Source organism: Vigna unguiculata, chromosome 10 (genome assembly GCF_037176805.1).
Source record: "Vigna unguiculata cultivar grain cowpea cultivar isolate G323 ecotype 2 chromosome 10, ASM3717680v1, whole genome shotgun sequence".
Classification (NCBI taxonomy): Eukaryota; Viridiplantae; Streptophyta; class Magnoliopsida; order Fabales; family Fabaceae; genus Vigna; species Vigna unguiculata.
In genome coordinates, this window is record NC_140801.1 from 19,941,938 (window position 1) to 19,959,516 (window position 17,579).

Genomic DNA, 17,579 nt, shown 5'->3' on the forward strand with positions numbered 1-17,579 from the left:
AGGGAGGGAGCGGCAGGGGTTGGGGGTGCAGTGAGCCCCGGTTGAGTAGATGGGAAGTGAGGGGGATGGGTAGAGGGAATGGGTGTTTGTTGAGTGGTGGTGAAGGTGTGAGGGGTGGGGTTGTACTCGCTTTCTTCCTCTGTGGGCTGGAAGGCCGGAGACTTCGCAGCTTCAGAGGTTTCCTTGGCTTTTCCCTTCAGATTGGGATCAGCTTCGATCCTTCGCCTCAGGCGAGAGTTCTCTTGTCGTAGTGCCTCCATTTCGTCAGCGCTGCGTTTCTTCAAATCTGCAAGTTCTTGTTGCATCTTTCCTTGACCGTCTAGGATGGCGGCCAGATCATGGGTGATGCCTGGAGGTCCAGAGGGACCAACATCCGCCTGCTTGTTCACTCCAGCTTTGCTATGGGTGGAAACCATTTTCAGAGAAAAACGGGTACTAAAGGTGTTCGTCTCGTGCCCCACGGTGGGCGCCAATTGTTCCTACAGAGAACAAATAAGATGAGCACAAGCGTCACCTTACCATGTAGTCCGCTATCTCCTCAGTTGGCCTCTCCCCGGTTGATGCATGTCAGCTTGAACCCAGGAGGGGTTACCTGCAGAAGAGTCTCCGAAGCTCAAGTAAGTCAAAGCTCTCAAAAGGTCAAATAAGTGATTAATGAATGCGTACCTTTAATTATTGGGGTCCACGTGTATTTATAGAGCATTAATGATGCATGATTACCTCATGGGCCAGGCCTTGACTTGGGCTCTAGCTTGGGCCATGAGTGGGCTTGGGCCCTTAAGACCTATTGAATGCGGGGGCTTCTATTTTCGCTAAGTTTATTGGAGTTGTCGGCCTGGGCTTTAATCTTATCGGGTCCGCTAGAGTAGCCAGCCTGGACCGGCTACCTATCTAAGGTTACATGAGGTGTAGGTCATTCTTTTAGATGCATAGGTTAAAACCGGTACAAGTTAGGCTGACTCGGCCTAGGCTGAATACTTGGCTGCCTTGATACATTGTTTACTTATTTGGTCGAGTTTGGTTAGGTGTGGTACACCAGTCCCCCAGCCTTGTCCGATATGAGTTGTCGGTCAAGGATGATATGTGTTGGTATGCTAGTGGAACCGGCTAGGTGTGATACACCTAATATATAACATTATCACGTTTTTTAAGAAGTGATAAAAAAATGTTATTACTTTGAGTATGTCCATGTTGATATTGCTATCTATTTAATGCACCCTTCATAATAACATCACAATGACACTATTTTAGATCAATACATTACCCTCAAATATTTATTGCATAAATACAGATAAAAAAAAAAGAATGTTGACCATCATGATAAAAAAATGTTCCTCTATATCCAATAATTTGGTTGCATTGAAAAATTTTACGAGATTCGAGCCTTATAGAATAAAAAACTATTTAACAAAAATAAAGTCTACAACATAATTTAAATTTTATTTCTATTCTCATCCACTCCTAGTGATGCCGTAAAGTAACAGGTATTATTTATTTGTGGTAGGAAATTTCAGTTTGTACCATTTGCGTGCTTAGTTTGACCTTTCAGCATAGTCGTTGACTTCAATTATGGAATGTGTGGTTTGTGCTTCTTCTGCTGATTCTGCTTGTTCTTCTTCATCAAAATCGAAAACCCATTGGAGATACGATGTGTTTCTCAACTTCAGAGGAGGAGACACTCGCAGCACCTTCGTATCTCATCTCCACAGCGGGCTCTCGAACGCGGGAGTCCACACTTTCATCGATGTGGGACTTTAGAAGGGACAGAACCTTGGGCCAGAGCTTCTGCGAGCAATTGAAGGCTCTCAGATAGCAATAGTTGTTTTCTCAAAAAATTACGCGGAATCAAGTTGGTGCCTTGAGGAGTTGGCAAAAATTTCAGAATGTCACAGAACTCATGGGCAAGTGGTTGTGCCGATATTTTACGACGTTGATCCATCGGTTGTGCGCAGACAAACGGGTGATTTTGGAAAAGCGATGGAAGCAGTTGCTGTCAGAACGTTCTCTGGTAAGACGTTGCTAGACTCGTTGGTAAGATGGAGCGATTCACTCAACCAGGTTGCAAATATTACTGGTTGGGATATGAGGCAATGCAGGTAACTCAAATTTTTTTTTTCATTTTCTTCTATGAGATGTTCTCATATTATTAATATGATAAATTATAGTATATATAATATATAACTGTATGTAAATTTAAATTTTATTTTCCAAAATTGTATCGTGTTATGCTGTATTAATATATAGGCTTGATTAATTTCAATTCTCACATAATTTTTTTCTATTTTTAAATAAGTATTTATTGGGCTTTTTCTTTATTTGTTAAATATTTCAAATTTTTATATTTTTCGATTTAATCCCTAAAGTTTTATCTTTTTAATTAAATGAATGATTTGACTGTTTTTCCATTTGATTATCTTGCTAAATCGTCTTTTGTTTCAGATATGAAAGTAGCGCTAAACTGATAATTTAAGGTTTAATTAGTCGGATATTACCCACTTTTATTTGAATGTGTCAATTTGATATATGTTTCTAAAAATGTGTCAACTGAGTCACAACTTTTGAAAAGATGTTAATTGAAAATGTTTTATATCTTGCTCTTCATAATACTCCATGAACTTTGCTGATGTGAATTCTCCTCCCTTGTTAGACCGCACTGCTTTAATTTATTCATCGGTCTCTTTCTCCACCATCAACCTGAACTTGTTGAATGCCTCAAATGCTTTTGATTTCTTCAATAAGAAATGCATCCAGGCCTTTCATAAAGCCTTTTTGTCGCCAAAAATACTTAGTCAAATTCAATTTTCCCTTAAAAACGCAATATAGGGAGAACTTTGGGAATCAATTTATGGACATGGCTTAAGTCAAGTGCAATGTTTGTACTTGAATTGTGGTGGAAAAAATTATTCAAAATCAACACTTAAAAACAAAAAGCTCAAAATCATCAAATGCAAAAAATGCTATGAACTATGCATGAATATGAGACATGTAAGGCACAAAATGGTAGGAAATGATGAATTAGCTAATCATAAATGCTCAAAACATGTTTAATGATCAAAACTAGGCTAATGCAATGGTTAAATTGGTCCAAATTCATCAAACTCGAAATATGCCCAAAATCAAGAACATGTTCATTAACAAAGTGCATGGTAGCTCAAAATGGGATCTTTTGATGATATTATTGAAAATTTAATGATGCAGAATGATTATAAATTATCTCAATTGAATCTAGAAACTAGAATTACTCAATTTGGTGCACTACCAACAAAGTTCCCAATTTCATGAACCCTAATTCCCAATTTCAATTTACACCAACAATGACTGCAATCACAAAACCACGAAATTATGCAGAAACGAAATTGAAGAAGATGTAGAAATTCAAATTTGGCGATCCATGGAAGGAAACGCAAAATTGACGATTTGAATAGCTTGGGGAACATTAAAGGATGGTGAATGAAGTTCAAGAACAAATCAAGAAGCTTAAATCACGTGAAATTCGAATGAAATCGTGTTTCTGTGTTGAACATGAACGAGAAAAATCCAGAAAAATGTGAATTGATGAAATGGTGATGGAATTGGGTGTGTGATGGTTCGAATAGCTTGGAAATCATCCCAGGAGTGTCCACAAATTTACGGAACTCAAGATGATTACGAAACAAGTGAGAAATTCAATGGAATAGTAACTAGAGGTATGTGTGTAAAGTGGTGGATTGAGAAGAACTCGAAATTGTAGCAAAAGTGCAATGAAGTAGAGAAACATGAGTGAAATCAGCTTGGGTACTACCATTGGTATTAAACCCAACCCATTCATCTTGTTTTCTCTGAAACAATGATGTATAGAGGTCTTTTTGACACACCAATTCATAGGCTTGGTTCTAGAACCTAAATTCGGTAAGATAGGGTGGAGTTCAAGCTCAAAAAGTGGTAGCCAAATTGGTGGTTTAATGGAAAATGATGATGAACATTATGAAACCATAGACCAAATGAATATTACTGAAATTTTCATTCATTGAAGCTCAAATCCATATTACAATACCAAAAAATGAGTATAAGGAGTTGCCTCAACCTTCCTCTCACTAAGATTTGAGCTATCCAAGCTTCCAAAGGCAAAAATGGAGTGAAAATGGGTATTGGAAGCTTCCTCTCACTAAGATTTGACTCTTAACACTAGGTTTGACTAACCTAAGACCCTAGGACACCAATAATGATGCAACCACACTCAAATGATGTTTAAAAATACTCTACAAACACTAATTCTATGAAAATACGAAAATGGCCTTGAGTGAGGAATCTAACCTAATATGCTCAAATTACTATTCTAGAATGGAACAATGAACACTTTTACTAATGAAAACTAACAAAATTCAAGACACATCAGCAATTTTAGAGAAATCGTCTTTGAATGAAATGAAATATTTCTTACCACTAAACTAAGTAGGAGAAATTGGTCCCCACAGGTTGGTATGAATTAGGCCAAGCTACTCTTCTACCCTTACCCAAGGGAGTTTGGAAATCTAGTCCTCATATGTTTTCCGAGTACACACTCTTCACAAAAATTCTTCTCAAACTCTACGCCATGCCAATTCTACTGCCTAGTTTGATTTGTGCTATCTTCAACATCTCCTCGACCACATCAACCTCGTCCTCGGCCACCTCAACCCTGAGTATTCCAAGTTTCATTCAAATCAAGTTGCCCCTATAGTGCTTGGTAAAGAGGTTTCTTCTTCTTCCTTCTCCTTTGTTCATGAGCCTCATGTGACCCAACAAGTTCTTCCACTTAGAGAACTGACATGTCCTTTGACTCCTCGATGGCGCATATGATGCTCTCTAAATCATCTTTTAGTGATCTCAAGATTTTCTCCACATGCATCACTCTTCATCCCTGCCGAGTTGGTTGGCTACCTTCTCTACTTGAGTTATGTACTCGGTTACCTGCTCTTTGTCCTCCATCTTCAGGTATTCAAACTCTCCTCTGAGCTTGTAGCTAGACTTGTTTGACGCAATCATTCCCTCTGTATGCAACCTCCGGAATATCCCATGCTTCTTCTAAAGATGCAACACTTGCAATCTTCTCGAATAAGACTCGTCCACGCATTGTACAAGAAGTACAAGGCTGATTTGTCTTTCATTCACGTCTTTTTCAATGCGGTAATCTGGGCCACCGCCTGATTTGTGTCCTCCACAAGTTCTTGGTACTCGCTCTCCACTATATCTCTTATGTCTTGGGATCCTAGAAGGGTCTTCATTTGTAGACACCAATTATCATAATTGGTTTTCGTCGACAATTGTGACACAGTCATACCATTAACAACTTTTGCCATCTCTTTTTTTTCTCCCATAGCGGTCAAGCACAAACTTTTTTCTCATGCTATTTCACTCTCTCTCATTTCCACTCGGTACTTAGAACATGAGGCTCTGATACAACTTCATTGAAATAAACTCACACACCCGAGAACGAGAAGATGAGAATGAGACGCACACCATACAATATAAACTTTAACTTTAGTGCGTCATTTTTATTCAACTCGTGAGACCTTTAAATAGCCACTCACGGTGCACCAAAATAAGCACTTTTGCGTGAATATTACTTGAAATATTCAGCTATTTTAAAATAAAACAAATCTGATTTTGAATCTGATTTAATCTATTAAAATAAACTGCAACTAACTAAAATAAAAACTAACTGCCTATTATATTGCAAATAAAAACAATCTACTCAATTATCGAACAGTTTTCCACAGTCAATTAGTTTTTCTCCTGTTTTTGAACAGTGACTCGGTTTCCTTATTTGTTAAACTAGTCCTTCTACCCGTGCAACGCACGGGTATTTTTTATATGTAATAATTTTGGTCATAGCAATGGTTTTTTGGATATTTAATAATCTATATGATGATAATCTAATGTTTTAAAAACATGTTGACGTTTATCAATGGAATAGATCAATTTAGAATGTAATTAAAGTTGTATGTCAACTTAAGATTTGATTTCATTGAATATTGTCGTCAAGCACCAACAACAAAAATATACTAATACACTACTTTGTTAATATAAGAATTAAAAAAGAATAAATTACATACCTAGAATGTATCCTTTGGTATTGAAGTTCATAACTTCCTTTTGTACACAATGACTTCTTTGTTCAACTTTTTCAGTACAATGATTTTCCTACATGGCAGAAAATAACATAAATCAATTGATATATATTTATAACAGTTTTGAAATGAAGAATAAAATTGTAAATGACATACCTATAATTGATTTCTTTTCAAAGAGTTTCAAAAATTTCTTTGTACACAACGTTTTTACTTGTGTTTGTTACCTTTCCATCTTCATCCAATATAAGTATTTTCAATCCTCTCTTGGTTTTGACTCTAGAAATAGCAACATATAGTTGGCCATGTGTGAATACAGGTTGTGGAAGATAAAGGCCAACTCTAGAAAGCGTTTGTCCTTGACTTTTGTTAATCGTCATTGCAAAGCATAAAGATATCGGAAATTGTCTTCTTTGAAATTTGAAAGGCAACCCTGAATCAGATGGCACTAAATCCATTCTTGGTATAAAAATGCTGTCACCAATGTTTTTTCCAGTAATTACAGTTGCACATATTACATTCTTGCCTAAATGTTTGACTTGCAATCTTGTGCCATTGCATAAACCTTTTGCTTGATCAATGTTTCTCAAGAGCATAATTGGAACACCTGTTTTCAACTTCAGTTTATGATTTGGTATCCCTGAACATTTGATATCATTTAAAAATTCAGATGTAAACCATTCAGATTGCACTTCATCTTGTTCATCAGATTGGCAAGGTGTATCTGAACTTAAATAAGTCACCTCATCACCACCAATTAATGACAACATGAAATCATTTACTTGCTCTACAGAATCATTTGTTGGGCACAAAATTGCTCCATCATCAAAATAATTAGGATTCAACATGTTAACCACAAATTCAGGATAGACAAATTCAACCAATGACAATAAAGGTAAATCTGTGTTTGTAATCAGGATCTGTTCGGGAATTTCAACAATGCACTCACCATTCTCATTTAGATCCATTTTTGCGTCTCCAATCTTCAAAATCCAATCAGCAAATTCTTGAATATCATTGGCTGTTTCAGTACTTGATGTAGTACTTAATCTCATGTTCTTGGATAACTTTAGCACTTTACAACAATTCCATAACTCTGAATAGTTGATTGATGATTTTATGATATCAAATTTAGATCCTTTTTTGATAACTGGTAGAATTTGTCTAAAGTCACCTCCTAACACAACTGCTTTGCCACCAAATGGTTTGTCTTTATTGGCATCATCAACATTTCGCATAATATCTCTTAGTGTTCTATCAAATGCCTCAAAACACATTCTATTCATCATTGGTGCTTCATCCCAGATAATCAAACTGGTAGCCATAAGAAGTTTTGCCCTAAGACTACCTTGTGCTATGTTGCAAGTTGATTCTTCATTAATTAACAGTGGGATGCAAAAGGTAGAGTGTGCTGTTTTTCCACCAGGAAGTAATAAAGAAGCAATTCCACTTGATGCTACGTTCAAAACAATCATGCCTTTGCTTCTTAGACCAGCCGACAATGTCTTCCACATAAAAGTCTTACCTGTACCACCATAGCCATATAAGAAAAAGAATCCTCCCTTCTTTGAAAGAACTGCTGTCATGATATGCTGATATACATCAATTTGTTCATCATTGAGTGCTTTAAACAAACTGTCATGTTCTCTCGCCATATCTTGTTTATTATATTGCAGCTCATCAACAATAAATCTATTATTGAATGTATGTACATCTGAAAGATCAAGTTGAGGTAATGAAGGATAATCTTTCAAACTTCTACCATTTGACATTAGCATTTCCTCTATTTCCAGAAGACATAGTTTTTGTAATTCAGCAGTCTCAATTTGAAGACCTGCAAATACAGATATATAATAATCATATACATATATATAATATAATAATAAACAACTAAACTTGAGAAGATTTGTAAATAAGTAAAGAACAGAAAATACAGATTATCAATCTGTAAATTAATATTGTTTATAGTTTGAGAAGACCTGCAATAAGTGAATAAAACAATTAAAATTTATATGTATACGAAATTAAAAGAAAAATATGAAGTACCTGGTAAGTTCATCTCCTTCCTTTTTTGGTACAAAATTCCATCACATAAGATACTCCAAGTAGAATTCCAAACTATATCTGGTTTAGAAATTGTATTCATGGACAACAAAGTAACAAATAATCTTCTAAGTTGATACCCACAAGCAAATTCACTTGCTTCTTTGATTGCATCAATATATTCTTTGTCATCAGCCAACAATCCCAAAACATAGCAAGCTTCTTGGTACGTTTCATAATACTTTCCATCAATTGTCTTAATGCTTTCATAATCAATACAACCTTTTTGAATGGTCAGTAATATCCTCAAATAATAAAGTTCTCCAGACCCAGGAGGAATATAAGTAAGTCTACCAATGTTGTAGCCTTTCTTCCTTGGTTTCCATTCTTTTTCTTTGGCAAACCACACAAATTTACTTGGAAATTCTGAATAAGTCAATTGTTTTCCTTCCTGATAGACTTTGTTAGCCTCAAACCAAGCTAGAAACATTGTGTTAGCATTTTCGTATCTGTTGAACACCACATTAATATCATCATCATCTTTAAACAAAGCTGATTGTTGGCCAGGAAGATGAAAGGTCAATCTCTGAACAGGAGGCCATCTGTGATGGATGTCAAAAGCAAATATTCTCCAAGCAGCTTCACATGGTGATAGATACCTACAGTCGTAATACCTTTTGATCTCATCAATAATGGTTGATTTTTCAGACTGTGCAGAGTTGTTGCTTATTTTAAGAGTAGCTCTGTCCGGACCTTTGTTCACATATTTGAACAAATATTTGATTGAATTGGTCTTGTTGCAATACTCTGTATTGACGTGTGCTTGATACCTCATTAGAAGTGGTGGATTGTAGGGAACAACACTTCTATTGTCCAGCTTAATTCCATTCTTCTCAACAAATCTACCATTCTCAAGTCTTCTATAGCATGGATATCCGTCTTCGTCAATTGAAGTGGAAGATGTGAATTTTTTTGGATAAAATTTAGAACATCTTCCTTCCTTCATGCAAGGTGAATTATGTCTTGCAGGTCCGCATGGTCCATGAATCATGTAACTTGAGACAACTTTTTCCAATTTGGGGTACAGATCAGAATTTGGCAATTCAGCTGATATTACTTTATCAATATCAGTTGAATTCTTCAACTTGCTTTCTCCATCCAACCATAAAAGTATATGTGCATGAGGTAGACCTCTTTTTTGGAATTCTACTGTGTACATTCCTGCATATATAAATAAAAAGTAAATAGAGTTGTTAGAATTAAATTTAAGAGAAAATTATATAATGTATATAACTTCATATATAACATACCTGCAGTGCTTTTTCGAAAGAAGTCCTTTTTCTTAAAATCTGTCATCATTTCATCCAGCTTCATTTTGAACACTCTACATACAATATCAGGTCTATCCGAAGCTGATAAGCCTTTTGCTAAGACAAATTCTTTTATTTCACTCCAATTGACATTGCATGTTATAGTAATGAACAAATCAGGATATCCAAATTTTTTACAAATTGCCATAGCATCTTGACAATTGTTGAACATGTATCTGGTACCACCAGTGAAAGAAGCAGGCAAGACAATACGTCTTCCAATTAAAGAAGGATCTGTCTCTCCTCTATTAACAGCTTCTTGTAATCCATTAAGAATATCACAGCGAATTAACTTCTGATTCGCTCTGATGAATGACAACCTTTGCGCTTCAACCATTGTATAGCAATCCACCAGAAACTGTTGGAACAATCTGCATGCATTCACAATATTTCCTGCTTCTACAGCTCTTTGTTGTATTCTAAAGGCAATAAATTCTCGCAAAGAAATTCTAACTCTTACCCTGGATTTTGTTTTTGAATGACATTCTCTTATTGGTATATCCTCTTGATAACCATCTTCTCCATAGGGAAACATTAGAGGATATTGCAGTGGAATGAAAGCGGTGTGAGTTTCGTGCAGTCTGGTTAATTCACCAGAACATTTTTTGACCACTATATCTCTGCCTACATCCATATTGCCAAAATCACCAACTATAAGTGCAGCTATTTCATCACATGAAGGTGTATTGTAGACTCTAGGGTCTTTGTTTCTGCCTCTAAATAGTCTTAGCGTGAAATCTGATTCCATATGTTCCAGTGACAAATCTCTTACTCTTCTAAAAGTTTTCGCAAGAACATTGTGATTGTCAATCATTTGAATCAAATCAGCAACCAATGATTCATCTATTACAGATTCCTTTGTGTTTGAACTAAAAAATAATAAAGAGAAAGCATGTCAACACATATATTTAAATATTTCATATAATGAAATTATTTAATATATTGACTGACCTGAAATGGTTGACTCTGTTAGTCATTTCATTTCCGGTATCATATATGTAGAGCTGTGCAAACTTTGGCTTTGATCCATGCTCTGGCAATAAACTGCCAATACGGTGATAGTTCTGTCCATTCAGAATAAATTGTGGAGGAGCAGAACCATTGTTCATTGAATTATCAATCTTACCACCAATTGAAGTAAATGCAAACATGCTATTGTATACTCTTATGTTTTGTAAAAATGATTTGCTTCTCTGATCTTCACCATTTAACAAACCTTCAAGAAGATTAGGTGGTCTTTTTAATAGTGGAATTTGTACTTTTCCCTTTTGACAACACAATGAGAATTCAACTCCCTTAGATGTGTTACATTTTTCTGCTCTTTCTTCATACCAAAGTTGAGCTTTACAGTATTGGCATTCCAAGCAAGGTTCTCCAATATTGAGCAATTCTGAAAATCAATATAAAACATTAGAATGAAGCTGCGAAAATTTTAATCTGCAGTTATATACAATTGTGTTGGACATTATGTACCTTGTAACTCTCCTTTGCAATACAATTCGTTTGTAGTTGTAGTACTTGTATGATGTTCTTCAATATTAGTAACATGAAAACTAATTAATGATTTTAAAGGAATTTATATTAAAATCAAAAAGTTTAAAATCAGAATTACCATCATCTGTTATTGTTGCTGAATCATCGTTTGTTGTGTCTGAATTATTATGTTGTCTTGTTGTTTCATCATCAAGATTGAATCTGTTTTGAAGTGATTGTATGACTTGAAAAGGATATTTCACAGCTTTATTCTTAGAAACAGAATGCGACCCAGTTACAACATCTGATCTCCAACCTATGAAAAACAACAAAAAACAATTGTCCTACCTGCATTGGCATTGTGAGTATCAATCCAAATGTAATTACCTGCACTGGAATCGTTCTTATTTTGTCCATAATTTCTCTGACTGTTATTGTTAAAAGCTGGAGTCATTCAAAAACATTGATATAAAATCTAAAATTGTCATTTCAACATGTATATAACAAATTAAGAATAATGTACAAATATACCGAAAGGACTATGGTAAGTTAAAGTAGAAGTTGCAGATTGTGAAGTGATTTGTTGTTGAACTAAAGTACTTGAAAAACTTGAGAATTTGTTCACAGTTTCTGCATTGAAACCAAGGTTAGTTTAAAGTGGTACGGAATTAATATTGTTCATAAACAATGTTAATGTTAAGCATTGGAAGAACTTCACAACTGACCAATTTGACTGTGAAATAATGAATTCATATTGTGAAGGTTGTTGTTGTTGTTGTCAACATCTGGAAAAGGATTATTGTAGAAGCATTGATATTAAAGAAATGAAAAAAAAAACATCATTGATTAAGTTAAAAACATTCTTTAAAGATATAGATTAGAAAGAAAAGAACTTACTAATATCCAACTGTTGTAATGGATTCCTGTCTATATTTTGGTGAAATGATGTTTGTGATACAGTTGGTTTATCTGTGAGTCAAACAACAAAGATGATTGAGTATGCATCTGTGTTGTGAAGTTAAAATCCAAAACATAGCTATGGTTTGAGACGTATATATATATAAAAAGAAATTGTGAGATTTATTTACTTTGAGACGTATGGTTTGCAAATCTAGTTTTCTTTCTTGCATTCTCTTCTTTGTCATCTGCAACATAAAAAGACAAAGAAACATACAAATGCATCATTTCAAAATAAATGATTGATGAAGAATTAGAAAACATAAATGGATTAAGTATGATGTTAATGACTTACATGAATGTTGATGATTTTTTGTTTTCAACCTCTGTTGTAGCAGCAGTTTCCTTCTCAGCCTTGCATTTTTACAATCGTTATGCTCCATTACAGTACAGAAATGTTATGGAATAGTTTCAAAGGTTACAATGGAAGAAGCAAAAATAAAGGTAAGTTGACTCAATGGATGAAAAAGTGTTTACTGTTTTATTCCTATATTGGTGAATGTTTTTGTTAAACTTTTGGGTGTAGCTTGTACCTCTAATCACAATTGTGGAAACAGAAATATCTATAATTATAGTACGAAGCAGTTTTTTGAGAAGAGAAAAAGATAAAAATAGAAGACAAACATAAAAAACAGAAAGAGCATGCAGTACTGAGTGTTACTATATCAGAATCATTCATATATATAGCACTTATTTCAGAGTTGATTTGTTCTTGCAACTAAGAAAACATTTCCCTTTTATGTAGGTACAATCAGACGTTTTTTTGAGTCAGTACTATATATAGTAAAACAAAGACAACTTTTTCAAAGGAATTATGTACAATCTTAACATCATTATGTATAAAAATGATAACATACAGTTAGTGTACGCACATACTAAAGCAACATACATCCATACATATGATTATATACATTATAACTTTTCATTATTCCTCCAACTATATAGGTTTCAATTTCATCATATATATCTCATTTGAATTATAGAACAAAATAATTTTATTTCTGAATATGATACCATAACAGAGAAGCTTCAAAGAGATTTCATTGATAAGAAGGTAGAACTATACATATGCATTGCTGAAAATAAAAGAACTTGTAGGTTGAAAACTACATAAGTGGCAGAAATAAAAAAATAACTACTTATTGTAACTGTAAATTAAAAATTACAATATGTTAGCACTTTGACATTCTGATTGCTTTTGATGTGGTCCACCTCAAACACCAAGTCAATAGTTTGATGAAATCCATGAGCAGTACAAAATTCCTTCCAGCCACTTCCAATTTTGCTAGACTTCTTAGGATGATTTCTCAACAGTAGTTTGCACTTCACTGTTTTACGCGGTCCATAAAGATAAATGTATTTAAAACTTCCTTGACAAAGATAATTGCCAAAATCAGCTGGCAAATCCTAAAAAAGACATAAAGTATTAATGAAATTAGTATATGGATTAAATTTTAAAAATAATATCGAAATATGAATCAAAATATGATACAAACATCCATTTAGTAAATATTTAGTCTCACCAGATGGCTAGCATTGCATTGATTTGGATTCAGAAATATTTTGAAATGCAACTTCGGTCCATTGAAAAGGGGTTGATCTGCCTGAATTCTTTTAAGAAAACGTGCAATAGACAAAGGTTTGCATTTACTGGGAAAAATAGTGATGTGGAAGCAAGAATCACCAACATATCCAAAATAAATAGTGTGAAAATCGTGAAGATCATATATGTGCCTTAATTCAGTCCATCCTCCAATTAGCATTGGTTTTTGTAAATTCTTGTTATAAGCAACCACATGTCTATTGCCTTCTTCATCTCTTAAAGTCCATTGACGCTGAAGATCGTCATCATAAAGAATGGCGAATGCACGATCAACAAAACCAACAACCTCGAAAGACAGAATTTGTTTAACAAAAAATTGGATTAGTTAACGTTAAAAAGAGGATATTGTAAAAGAGAAGAAGAAATCCTTCTATGCAATAGAAAGAGTAGAAGAAATCTTGTAAAAGAAAATATGTCTGAAAAGTTTGACAATTAACTTACCTCGTCCTGAAGGTGAATAATAGAGAACTGGTACCTACTCATTGTATTAATAACATCATCTTCATTGAAGTTGTTTTCCATTTGGTTGGACTTTGAGAAAGATAGTACAGAAAAAGTTTGAAGAATGTATAATATCCTTGAACTGATCTTGCCGTGTAATGTTCATGGTAGAATGGAGATGAATATTTATTTATAGAAGACAAATGACAGATGAAAAGACCGGACGATTCCAAATAGATTCTTGAACAGTAATGTAATTATTACTGCATTGGAAAACTGGAAGAAGATAATAACAGAATAAAATATTAAAAATATATAACGTTATTAAAAATATATTAAATTATTCTATTACGCTACAAATATAACAATATAATATATGTAATATAAACCAATAACAAAATTCCAAAAATAAACTTCTGTAATGTATAATATTATACGTATAAATTTAATATTTCATTCCTACTTGTTGTATAAAAAAATATCCAATATATCGTCGAAGGTTTAAAACTTACTAATTAACAGAAGATAAGACAAAAAAAGTATTGAATAAAAAATGTATATGGCATCCAATTCTGTTGTCAAAACTTAAAATCTGTCAACAGATAATTCCTTTGCCATATTTATATTATTTATGAAAAGTAAATATTATGAAAAATAGACATTTAGAAATAATTTTATGAGAATAAATATAGATATGTTATTTATGAGTGGCTTCTTTTACACAAAAAAGAGGTTATTTACGACTTCCATTAAATGATGCTACAAAATGAAATCAATTTCAGCAAGTTTTGATGTAGCTGGTAGTAATCTTTGTTGACAAAAATTGAAAAATGTCAACAATATCTTCTGCACCAGCATATAAAATTATTTAAATTCTAAATAATTAAACTCAAAACCGCATAATATTGTTATCATGAAATTGAACATAGAAGTTGAGGTTCAGATGAAATTAAAGATAAAATTTAACATAGTAGTGGATGTTCAGAGGAATTTAAAGACAACAAATAACGTAGACATATTACATCCCCAAAATGAAAGTCATAAAAATAATAGTCTTGGAATAGAATAACTAAAAGTGGATCTCAAATCGCTGATTTTTCCTTCTTAATATTTCTTTTTAAAAGCTTCAATGGAACATTGTCTTCTTCGATGGATTCAAGTGATGCAGTCTTCTTTCCAGATTCTCTCTTATGTGAACTGCTAGCATCATCGTTGGTTGGATTATCTTGGATTAGTTCAGGTGATTGGGATCCAGCCTCAATTGTTTCTTTAGTAAATCGGACTAATAAATCCTACAGTATTAAAAGTAAATTTATTAAAACAAAATCGACATACCAAAATGAACACACTATTACAATTAATAAAGAAATCATTGATTTTAAAAACATTAATATCAGTTGTATACCTCTGAAATATTAACGGTGGACTCATTCACTATACGCAATTTTTCCCTGCTAAACTCACCATTCCCAGCATAAACATCCTTCAAATAGGTACAAATAATGAGATGATAGTAAAGAAAAAGATGACTACATTATAAGATATTATAATGTAATTAATATTATCTTAAATTACATCTTACCACAGATTTCAACGAAGAATCATTGAATTTGTCAATGATATCATCATCAACACATATTTTCTTCACTCTGAAAGACTGTTCAAGTTTGAAATTCTGATCGTTCCTACTTTCCACTTTAAAAAGCAGACTTCTATCAACTAACTCATCAAACTGCTTAGGCAAATTTCCAGAAGAATTCATCTACAAAAAAATAATAATTAAACATTGTGTAATTAAATATATAAGTGGACATATTGAAGAGTATACCTTATCATGAGCGTCTAACATATCAGCACAAGTTTTTTTGAAAAGGGTAGTTGCATCCCTATCAAAGAGGACAAATGTGGTTGAATCGGAAGAGTCCATAACTCGGATCTTAATCCTATATCTGAAAATTGATAAATAAATTTCATCAACTTGATAAATAAATGTTACCATGTTTGAAATTGACATTAATATTAAAAAACAATTCGTTAACCTTGGAAAGACTTTTATAACATGCTTGTTACACTTTTCACAAAAGAACATCTTGGAATCTGGATAAACAGCTTTGTTGCACACACAAGCAGTATACCACCAGTCATCGTCAACCAAGATATGCTTAATTGTTCCAAACAATATGAAAGTGGAGACCTTTCAATATAAAAAACATTAATGAATGTATTATTGTGAATAAGAAAAATTGCACAATGATACAAAAATATATTCTAACCTCTTTACAATCTTTTAGACCTTGAATGTTGGTTCTAGGTGTAAGTGTTAAAAAGTCCTCTTCCACAGTATTTTTTGAAGTCTGAGAAAGTTGCGTTAATCCTTGAGAGGGAGATTCATTGTTCTCAAACATTCTGTGCAAAAGGAAATATAGTTATACTCATAAAAATTAAATATATCATTGAATGTATGTATATCTGAAATATCAAGTTCACGCAATCAAGGATAATTTGCATTACAAAGTAAAGAAAATATAGTGTATGTCATATATGAAATATCAGATACACTATATTTTGAAATATAAAATTCCAATCAAAATTACCTTGATTTAAGTTCAGATGCTTCCTTGAAGTTAACATTGTACTTAATACGGGTGCAGAACTTACAATTTTGAACTTGAACCTTATCTATATTTAAAAATATAGTCTATGTGAGAGTAACATGGAATAAGTAGTAGAAACTACTTTGTAAAAGTAATAAGTAAATTTTACCTTGAAAAGTTTTGACTTTGGCAAATTCTATACTTACAGCAGTATTTTGAACTTCTCCACTCGAAAGAAATACATTCAGTTCATCCACATAAATACCAAACAAAGTACACTCTATTCGAAACCTAAAAATTAAAGTGCAATATAATGTGATGTAGTTATTTGGAAAGAAATATAAAAGGAATTTAATATAGTATAGATATACAATACCCATCGGCTTCTAGTGCTATGACATTTAATTTTGTTGTCTTTCCATCAACTTGCAATTCTCTTTCAGTCCCCACTCCGACCAGTAATCCCAAAATATCTATAATCCATTGTATGTGTTAAATCAGATACTTTAACAAAAAATGTTTATTAAGAAATAAATTAATAGTTACAGAACTAAAAAGATTTACTTACCAACCAAATAATCAGTATCAAATGCAGAGGTTGTCAATAAAGACAAAGGTGTGTATTGTGGTTTAATATCAGGAACCAAATCAACATTAACCAAAGAAACTTTTGTACCAAACTGGAAATTTATCTTATAAGGGTGGTGTGTTGTTCTGTAAATTCCAGAATTCGGAGCAACACTGAAGTTTTGTATGGCATAAACATGGCCTTCAGAAATGTCATTTTGAAATTTGTAAATTAGAGTACGTCTAATTGAAGCATGTATTTTAGAACCCTGAAACACATAAAATGAACATTTAGCAGGTGTAATGGAAAGTAGGTGTAATGGAAGAATTTAAAGAATAACAATAATAATAACCTCTTTGTCTTGAATAACGAACTCCATGGAAAAAGGACACCTCTGTTTAGTGAAATCAGGAACAAACCATGAACGAATGACCCTAGCGA

The 17,579-nt window shown here is 33.3% G+C and overlaps 2 protein-coding genes across 2 annotated transcripts in view; one reads left to right on the forward strand and one right to left on the reverse strand.

Annotated features, from left to right (window-relative positions):
- The first annotated feature begins 970 nt into the window (after positions 1-970).
- LOC114165309 (disease resistance protein RPV1-like) overlaps positions 971-17,579 on the forward strand; it is a 29,398-nt gene continuing 12,789 nt past the window's right edge. Inside the window, exon 1 of the mRNA XM_085668311.1 lies at positions 971-2,096. Coding sequence (XP_085524437.1) covers positions 1,978-2,096 — 119 coding nt within the window. The 5' untranslated portion in view covers positions 971-1,977. The remainder of the gene's footprint in view (positions 2,097-17,579) is intronic.
- On the reverse strand, positions 14,762-16,950 carry LOC146882303 (uncharacterized). The gene is made up of 7 exons (XM_085668108.1): positions 16,740-16,950; positions 16,571-16,655; positions 16,250-16,382; positions 16,016-16,170; positions 15,805-15,925; positions 15,559-15,738; positions 14,762-15,459 (listed from the first exon to the last, which is right to left on the reverse strand). The coding sequence occupies exons 1-7, from the start codon at positions 16,948-16,950 to the stop codon at positions 15,370-15,372; spliced, it is 975 nt and encodes a 324-aa protein (XP_085524234.1). The 3' UTR covers positions 14,762-15,369.